General features: G+C 46.8%; 1 protein-coding gene across 1 annotated transcript; it reads left to right on the top strand.

Moving 5' to 3' along the window:
• The first annotated feature begins 177 nt into the window (after positions 1–177).
• Positions 178–9,341, top strand: PHF5A (PHD finger protein 5A). Its single transcript, XM_069855147.1, has 4 exons — positions 178–266; positions 3,061–3,084; positions 4,515–4,681; positions 8,623–9,341. The coding sequence occupies exons 1-4, from the start codon at positions 215–217 to the stop codon at positions 8,710–8,712; spliced, it is 333 nt and encodes a 110-aa protein (XP_069711248.1). The 5' UTR covers positions 178–214; the 3' UTR covers positions 8,713–9,341.
• The last annotated feature ends 441 nt before the right edge of the window (positions 9,342–9,782 follow it).

The following is a 9,782-nucleotide window of genomic DNA, read 5'->3' on the forward strand; positions in this document are numbered from 1 at the left end:
CGCACGAGGTGGGGGAAGCGCGGCCGCCACGGGGGCTTCGAAGGGATCAGAAAGGGTAAGGGTAAGCAGGCTCTCCGAGGGAGAAGGTTTGGGTTTTTTTAGGTAGTTCTGCTCGCGCTTTGGCGTCGCCGTCTGGGGTCGGTGCTTTTGGAGGCGCCGCCCCTCGCCGCCGCCAGGACCTGGCGGCGAGCGCGCGCGCGAGAGCCCCGTCGCCATGGCCAAGCACCACCCGGACCTCATCTTCTGCCGCAAGCAGGCGGGAGTGGGTGAGTGCTGAGGGGAGAGGAGAGGAGAGGGGGTAGGGGAATCATGGAATCATAGAGTCACGGGATCAGAAAACACCCACGGGGTCATCGAGTCCAACCATCCCCATCAATCACTAAACCATGGCCCTCAGCGCCTCAACCACCCGTCCCTTAAACACCTCCAGGGAAGGTGGCTCAACCACCTCCCTGGGCAGCCTCTGCTAGTGCCCAATGACCCTTTCCGTAAAAAATTTTTTCCTAATGTCCAGCCTGAACCTCCCTTGGTGGAGCTTGAGGCCATTCCCTCTTGTCCTGTCCCCTGTCACTTGGGAGAAGAGGCCAGCACCCTCCTCTCCACAGCCTCCTTTCAGGTAGTTGTAGAGAGCAATGAGGTCTCCCCTCAGCCTCCTCCAGGCTAAACAACCCCAGCTCTCTCAGCCACTCCTCATAAGACTTGTTCTCCAGCCCCTTCACCAGCTTTGTCGCTTGAAGAGCGGAGGGGAGAGAGAGAGATGGAGAGGAGAGGGAGGGAGGGAGTTTTGAGCAAGGAGCACCAGCCATGAGTAGTTTCACACAAGTACCAATGCTTCAAGCACTGTCTCTTTTGGAAGATTTTTTTCCGTTAGTTTTAGGCTGGCTACAGTGTTGCCATAGGGCTGCTCAAACCTCTTCTCCCAAGTGACGGGCGACAGGACAAGAGGGAATGGCCTCAAGCTCCGCCAGGGGAGGTTTAGGCTGGACATTAGGAAAAAATTTTTCACAGAAAGGGTCATTGGGCACTGGCAGAGGCTGCCCAGGGAGGTGGTTGAGTCACCTTCCCTGGAGGTGTTTAAGGCACGGGTGGATGAGGTGCTGAGGGCCATGGTTTAGTGTCTGATAGGAATGGTTGGACTCGATGATCCGGTGGGTCTCTTCCAACCTGGTTATTCTATGATTCTATGAAACCGTTGGTAGATTTGTGTCCTAATTTAGTAATTGGCTGTTGAGGAGGAAGAGGTGAGGCTGAAGAGCTCTTGAAACTGGCAGGTATCTTTTGAAATGTGGTGCGACATAGATACATATGAAACACTGATTATTTGAAGTAAAACCTATGAATATGTTGAACAGGAGCATTGAGTGGTTCTGGCTAGATGTGTCATCTTTTTAAGTGAGGAAAATGGAAATCTCAGCCCTGTGTGGCACAGAAGTGCTTGCCAGCATGGGACACACAGCATGATCAACTAATCACAAAGCTTCAATGTTCCACACAACAGTCAATAAGCAAATTAAGTAATTCTGGACACAAAACTCGATAAAAGTGGAGGTCATAGGGAGACAGGAATGAGAGGTCAGATCATAAAGAGAGAAGAAATTTTACACAAGATTACGTGCCCTTCTCCCACCCTCCCTGTTTTAATTTCACTTTTGTTGGTGTTTGGCCACATTTTGTGGGTTCTTGCCCTGCAGAGGGAGAGGAGGCTCCATGAGGAAAAGCCCTGGCACTGCCCTGGGGGTCTGCCCTGAGATGTGGGTGCTCTGGGACACTCTTATAAAATTACTTGGTTGGAAAAGACCTTGGAGTTCATTGAGACCAACCGTACCTGCCCACTACTAAACCACATCCCTGAGCACCTCATCTACCCATCTTTTAAACACCTCCGTGGATGGGGACTCAACCACCTTCCTGGGCAGCCAGTCCCTGAGAACCCTTTCAGTGAAGAAATTTTTCCACATATCCAATCCAAAACTCCCCTGGTGCAACTTGAGGCCATTTCCTCTTTTCCCATCACTTTTTACAAAGTTGCTCCCCAGCTTTGCCTCCAGCCCCTTCAGGTACTGGAGGGTCGCTATAAGGTCCCCTCAGAGCCTTCTCTTTTCCGGGCTGAACAACACCAACTCTTTCAGCCTATACTTGTATGGGAGGTGCTCCAGCCCTCTGATCATCTCTGTAGCCCTTCTCTGGACCCGTTCTAACAGCTCCGTGTCCTTCTTACGTTGAGGATATTCAGAACTGGACACAATACTCCAGATGAGGCCTCACGAGAAGAACAGAGGGGCAGAATCCCCTCCATCAACCTGCTGGCCATGCTTCTTTTGATGCAGCCCAGGATACAGTTGGCCTTTTGGGGTGCGAGCACACATTGCCAGCTCATGTTGAGCTTCTCACCAACCAGTACCCCCAAGTCCTTCTCTGTGGGGCTGCTCTTGATCACATCATCCCCCGTGCTGTACTGAAACCGCGGATTGCCCCGACCCAGATGTAGGACTTGGCTTTGTTGAACCTCATGAGATCCACACAGGCCCACTTCTCCAGCTTGTTCAGGTCCCTCTGGTTGACATACCTTCAAGTTCTGAAGTGCAGATGGTATTTGGCTGCCTCAAATCACAAACACTTGGTTATTTTTTGATGTTGTCTCGTTAGACCCAGTGTAAAAGCCATGCCAGACTTGTATAGGATTTCCTTTGGTCGGGTGCATTGGGTGTGCTTGAAATGGAATAACAAATGTATGTTTTCTTACTGTTAGTGGGTGTCATCGTGCATTAACAGTGCATCTAAACTTTGATCTCAGCATATGTCTCCAGGAGGGTATATATTGTTCACCAATCCCCTCACGGCAGGGGAGTTGGAACTGGATGATCTCTAAGGTCTCTTCTGAACCAAACCATTCTGTGATTTTATGATCGTAAATGTGTGTGTATTTATGCTCAAACTGTTCATGTGGTGTAATTTCTTTTTTAAGACTGCTCACAGCAAAAGGTAATTATTTGATATTCAAGCTTGTAGTTACTCCTGCTACTGCCTCAAATAACTCTGTTTCTTCTTTTTGTCTTATAGCAATTGGAAGACTTTGTGAAAAATGTAAGTATAGCTTCTACATATAGCTGCTTGAGAAAATGGTCTTGTGGTTGAAGCATGCAGTTTGAATTTGGGGGTTGCATTCTGGTTTTGCTTTAACCATGAAATTGATGTCACTCTTTGAGATAGGAAAAGTTACTTGTGTATTGCAAGTGTAAATCAATAAGTCCTTACGAAGTTATGTACTCAGATTGTTGCACAAATATGTGCTGTTCCAGAGTAAGTACTGCCAGCATTTTCAGTAGCTGAGGCTGAAGTGATTCATTGATCGGTTCCTTGTGATCAGTAATACAAAATGATCAGCCCGATCATTTCAAAGCAGGAAAAAAAAGTGCATTTTTGGAATCTGACTTCTTCATACCTTGAGAAAGGTTCCCTTCAGCATCCAGGAGAATAAGAAATGATGGGGAACCGTGGGGAGGATCAAAGTTAGAGCAGAAAAGACAGCACAGAGTCAAGTGCCAGTGCTCAGCTGTAGGAGGGAAGAAAAAAAGAGTATGATCTGTCATTAGATCCTTGTAGGGGAACAGAACAAATAAGATGACTAATTAATTCATGACTTAAATATAGCATGAAAATAAGCAGAGTAGTGAGAAGCCCAGTCTGTGGCAACAAGATTGTTTTCAAGAGCACTCAGCAGTGAAACAGATTCCCATTGGTAGTAGTTGAGGGTTTTCGTGCTGGAGATTTAAGAGCAGGTTAGATGAGCTGTTTGGGGGAGTCAGGATTAGATGCCTTGGGAACTGGTAATAGGATATGAAGCTTTTTATCCCTAGGTCAGTGTTCTGGATAAAGTCCAGCACAATGGAGACTGTCAACAGCATCTGATGGCTGCTTGCCTGTATGATATGAGTACTAGAATTTCCCTCAGTTCCTTGTGAGAAAGCAAGAGCAACTTTTGTGAAATGGCTGTTTATGCCAGTTTATCCTTTCCTTGGCCTTCTCACAGATGAAGGATTAAAGGGGCCACGAGTATGATCGCTAATCTCATCTCTTTGAGGATAGTAACTCCAGACTTCTGTGGACGTGGCACTGTGGGAGAAGCTTATATTGCTGCTTCTGTGTAGATGAGGACACTAGTCCTGTCAGTCCAGCATTTTTTTCACAAGTGAAAAATTCAGTAGGTCTAGAGTAAAAAAGGTATTAGTGTGATGTAAGCAGCTGTTGGCTAATCACAGAAGTGACTTTGGGTTTCTTCTCTGATTGCGAACACATGAATAAATAGAAATTGTCAAATATTGCAGGCTAGTTGCCCTCGTTCTTTTCCAATCTGTGTGCAAATACAAAGTTGCACCCCATGCTTTCAGGCTGAATTTTGGCAGTTCAAGTGTATTGTCCTTGAGTGTATAGGCAAGTTCTTTGTCTGGGAAGCTTTTCCTGTTCGATGGGAAGAAGAGAACTTTCTGTAACCAAAGGCTCTGCTGTGCTTGCAGGTGACGGCAAATGCGTGATCTGTGACTCCTACGTGCGGCCCTGCACTCTGGTGCGCATATGTGATGAATGTAACTACGGCTCGTACCAAGGGCGCTGTGTGATCTGTGGCGGCCCAGGAGTGTCCGATGCCTACTACTGCAAGGAGTGCACCATCCAGGAAAAAGATGTATGTTGTTATCCAGTCTCCTGTTAAATTAGTTATGTGCTTATTTAACAGCCATGCTTATCTTTAAGGGGCTTGGAGCTACAGAGATTAGTGCTGGGACAGGGGACACTTGGGCTCCACTACCAGTGTGGGCACTGGTTTTCATTACCTCCCGCCTTTCTTGCCCTCTTAGTTCCCTGTGTTTGCAAGGCATTTTGAGGTATCATAGCATTTTGAGGTACCGTAACTGTTTTCATCCCAGGGTGCTTTGCACTGCACGCTCGGGGTTCGCTTCCTCGACACACTGTGAGTTACTGCTTTAAGTTGTTCTCTTATGAAATCATTCAGCCTGGGTTTTATCAGGGTCAGAGATATTCCAGCTGCTGCAGAGGCAGTAGTAGAATCATAGAATCACCAGGTTGGAAAAGACCCACCGGATCATTGAGTCCAACAATTCCTATCAATCATTAAACCATGCCCCTCAGCACCTCAGTAGGAGAACCTCCTCACTAGAAGTCCATCATCAACCACTGACCAAGGGTACATGTGGTGCTGCAGAGCCTGTGGAATCACCACCTGTGTTTTCCTTTGGATTATGATATAAAATTAGATCTTAGTGTCCAGTGTCTGTACTAATGGTATTTTACAAGTTTAAAGTTTCTTGTACAATTTCAGTGGGATACGACTTATTTCTTTTTATTCTTTTCTGGAATGACCTGTATTGTAGACATCTCTTTTTCTGCTAATACTTTTTGGTGTAATAATTGCTTATTTCTCTAGTCAGTGCTGTAATCCTTTTATAATCTTGTGCTGACACATAGCTGCTGCACGTGAGAAACGAGGCAGCCGTTCAGCCCCTGTAAGTTAATTGTTAATATCCCACACGTTGAATGCAGGACGTGAAGAACTGCAAGTGAAGCGGTAGAAAAACCTTAGGGAGAAGCAAAAACGTGGTGCTTACAGTTGCAATATCCCAAGCATCTGGACCTGATGGCTGTAAGAGTATTTGTTAAAGGTTGTTTGGGCTTTGGTGCTTTGCAAATGCCATCTCCAGTGCACCCTAATGACAGTGGAGACCGTGCTGAGAGAAAGGTTCAGATTCATTTAGAGGAACATACTCAGCTGAGTGAGTTGCTGCTTTAATTCTCTGCAGTGTCTGTTTTCTCTAGAGGCCTGCAGCTAAACTGAGGACAGGGGCAGGTCCTCATTTGAATTTAATCATTAGATCTGACAGGACCATAAACTTTCTTAGTGTCTAAATATGGGTATAAATGCTGTGATGATGGTGCTGCCTCCTACTTTAGAAATGCTGTGAGAAACAGTAGTTTTGTTCAGTTGCCTTTGGAGCCAAAGCACTTGGCTTGATAAGTCATGAGCAAAATAGGCTGGCTTTTATTTTTACCAATTCATAATAGTAGATTCATTGGTAAATTACGAATTCATATGGGCGAAGGGCTTTAAATTTAAAGTAGGGAGATAGATTAGACATTAGGGAGAAATTCTTCACGGTGAGGGTGGTGAGGCCCTGTCACAGGTAGCCCTGGGAAGCCGTGGCTGCCCCATCCCTGGAAATGTTCAGGCCAGGTTGGATGGGGCTTTGAGCAGCCTGGTCTGGTGGGAGGTGCCCCTGCCCATGGCAGGGGGGTTGGAACTGGATGATCTTTAAGGTCCCTGCCAACACAAACCATTCTGTGATTCCATATTGATTCCCAACAAGTGTTTTCCAAAACCTAAGCTCACGTTCAGATTATTGTGTCTGGTTCAGGTGGGAAATAGCCCGATGCTCTGCAAGGGAGGGTTGTAGAAAAGGTAGAGTTGGAGAAGCAGAATAATAACAAGTCAGAACTGAGGTATTTTGACAACAAGGTGAAGCCTGCTGTGGGTGAAGACAGTTGCTCTCCTTCAGCAAATTCGAATGTTAGGAATTATTGCAGATGTGAAGTTGCAGGTCTGAAACAGCAGATTTGACATCATTGACTTGCAGGATTGAAAAGTGGTGGCACAGGTGAAGGGTGCTTGGAATGGGAAAAATTGTGTGCTGCCTGTAGCAATTATGGTAGCTGGTGCTGATGTGAATGAGAAAAGCAGCTGGACAGAGCTCTGCAGCTGAAGCTCTAACATGCCAAGGTTTCAGTCAAAGCATTTTTCGTCATCCTCAGAGAAAGACTGGAAAAGATAGTGAAGCAGGAAAGCAAATACTTAAATGGAGGGAGGAAGTGGAATGCTGTTGGGCATGGGGCAAAGGGCCTGGTTACTCTTGGTTCATTTGTTCTGGTGGAGGAATGAAGTATTGTTGTGCCGTGCTTCAATCTATGAATAAGGGCCGAAGTCCCGCCTTGTCACCCAGGACAGCTGAGTTGCAAAAAGTAACCTCTTCTTGGGGCCAGGAGCATGCTTATGTGCTGCCTCCTTAGGAGGAGGTGGAAGAATGAACAGAGCTCTGCAATAATGCTGTCAAGATTGTTACAGACTCCCTGGATCGTGGGAGGCAACACTTGGAAGAGTCCTACTACTAAGGTTCAAAATCAAGTAAGGAGGCAGTAGCTAGAGATGGGTTGTGGCAAGTGTATGCGGGAGGAATGATTTCTTTTCCACCCTCTCTCCTGTTATTTCTACCGTGCAGACCCTGCCCACCGGGCTCCATCTCCTGCGCAGGAGCAGGTGTCAGTGGGGCAGCTTGGGTGCAGTTTCTACAGCAGCTGATAACTGCCCAGAGACATCTTTATAAATCTAATCCACTTGAGCTTACACAACAGCCGAGGGCATGTGTACTTCTGCCTGCTGGGCTCCTCACAGCTGCTGTTGCCAGCCACAACATTTTGCCCTCAGGAGTTATGCAGATGCCAGGCTGAGGTGGTCCACGGACAAATGTTCACTGGTACCCCAAGAGGTGCATGTCTAATTGATCTTTGCAACGGTACCTGTGAGGCAGGTACCCCCCATCCCCATTGCTTTTCTTGTAGCTTTTTTTCTCACCGTCTACTAGAGTTCAGGTACAAAAACTTGTCTCTGTAGCTGCTCTGAATAGCTGTTCTCTTTCAAGATGACCATCCAGCCTCCAGTAATCCATCCAGGATGAAGGAAATCTGAGCTTCAGTTCTGCTGTCACAGCTATGGGGGGTCCCTAAACATGCAAATGGCTTGGTGACATCTAAAGCAATGAGATTCATAGAATCATAGAATAACCAGGTTGGAAGAGACCCACCGGATCATCGAGTCCGACCGTTCCTATCAAACACTAAACCACGCCCCTCAGCACCTCATCCACCCGTGCCTTAAACACCTCCAGGGAAGGTGACTCAACCACCTCCCTGGGCAGCCTCTGCCAGTGCCCAATGACGCTTTCTGTGAAGAATTTTTTCCTAATGTCCAGCCTAAATCTCCCCTGGCGGAGCTTGAGGCTCTTGTCCTGTCCCCCGTCACTTGGGAGAAGAGGCCAGCACCCTCCTCTCTACAATCTCCTTTCAGGTAGTTATAGAGAGCAATGAGGTCTCCCCTCAGCCTCCTCTTCTCCAGGCTAAACAACCCCAGCTCTCTCAGCCGCTCCTCGTAAGACCTGTTCTCCAGCCCCCTCACCAGCTTTGTTGCCCTTCTAAGAAGGGGAAAGGTTATTTCCCTGGGCTGTATAAATCCTGCATATCCTAATTTAGAAAAAATCTAGTCTTGAGACACTGAGCATCCTTTTCATTAAACTGCAGGTGTTACTTGAGCTGTTTTCTGTTGTCACCCTGAGGAAGAGAATGTGCTAGAGTAGTATTAATAAGGCATCCATCCTCTTCTCTGCTCCATTCTCTTGCTGGTAGTAACCAGAACTGGAGGGCAGTTGCTCTGCAGAGGTGTTTAAAGCGTGTGTTGAGGACAGAGTGAAGAGCGTGGGAACTGAGAACTTACTGAAACTACCTAGGTGATAATGTTGTTCTGTTTGCCGGTCTCCTAACTTCCATTGTCCTTCCTTCTTACAGAGAGATGGTTGCCCCAAGATCGTCAACCTGGGCAGTTCCAAGACAGATCTCTTCTACGAAAGGAAGAAGTATGGCTTCAAGAAGAGGTGATCCTACCCGTACGTGGCTACACCTCCTGTTGGGTTGGCAAGAGGGTCTCGGAACTTCTCCGGACTTTACTATTATTGAATACCTATAGATTATTTTTTTCTAAAGCAGTACAAATTCAGTAGTATACTTGGGGTTGGAGAAGTAACTGACCACATGGAGACTGAAACCTCATCAGATCTATGAGAAGGAACAAATGAGGACTATTATCTCTTGCCTTTTCAGAAGCTCTGGTAGTAGGTACCCCAGCTTCCTTTAAAAATCCTAGTGGGCAATTATTTACACACGGAGGAGACCAGCTCAGTGAAAAGCAAGTGCCATTTCTGGTGTGGAGAAACACCTTGTGGTGGTTGTTACCAGGCCTCCTCTCAATGGTTTGAAATCATGCCTCAGTACTGAAGAACAGAGCACTGATCCCATGTGTCTGCTTCCCCTCCTCCTTCCTCCAGTATATTTCCATACTGCCCTGTTTTGTAAGGAACTCGCTCGCGGCTGATGCTTTCCTAGGGAGAGCCCAGCTGTTCCATGTTTTCTTTGACAGATTAATCCAAGGCCATTTTTTGTACCCATTTCTATAGGATGCATACCAATAAAACTCTTCTTTTGGGTTTGGGTTTTTTTTTTAATAACAAGTACTTCTCTCCACTTCATTCCGTGCCAAGCCCCTCTGGAGCTTTCCGGGGACACACAGGATTAGCCCAGCTAGAACTGCACAATAGGTTATCTGGTTTCTGACAGGGCCTGCTTATGGCCATGTGACCTTGCTGCAAGGAGCTTCAGGGAATGGCTGTCGCTTTTGTCTGCCTGTGATCCCAGCCACTCATCGTTTTGTCCCATAGCGTGAGGATCGCTGAGCTTGTAACCCTTATCCTAGCTAATACGGCTGTGGATGTTGTTTCACCATGCAAACATCCAATCCCTTTCTAAAACCTACTAAGCTATTTGACTCGCCGTCCTGTTCTTGTGAATAAGTTAAAGCCTTCCCTGCTGTAACTGGAAACCAACTATTGTGTTCTAGGCTATTGGCTGTGTGCACGCTGAAAACCAGAGGCTGCTTGTTTGTCAAATACCAG

The sequence above is a fragment of the Phaenicophaeus curvirostris genome, chromosome 1, assembly GCF_032191515.1.
Source record: "Phaenicophaeus curvirostris isolate KB17595 chromosome 1, BPBGC_Pcur_1.0, whole genome shotgun sequence".
Lineage (NCBI taxonomy): Eukaryota > Metazoa > Chordata > Aves > Cuculiformes > Cuculidae > Phaenicophaeus > Phaenicophaeus curvirostris.

Bases quoted from the DNA above. Each gene is read 5' to 3' on its own strand.
- PHF5A (XM_069855147.1), top strand. From the start codon at position 215: ATGGCCAAGCACCACCCGGACCTCATCTTCTGCCGCAAGCAGGCGGGA. The intron at 267-3,060 runs GTGAGTGCTGAG...TTTGTCTTATAG, and splicing joins CCGCAAGCAGGCGGGAGTGG to CAATTGGAAGACTTTGTGAA. The intron at 3,085-4,514 runs GTAAGTATAGCT...CTGTGCTTGCAG, and splicing joins TGGAAGACTTTGTGAAAAAT to GTGACGGCAAATGCGTGATC.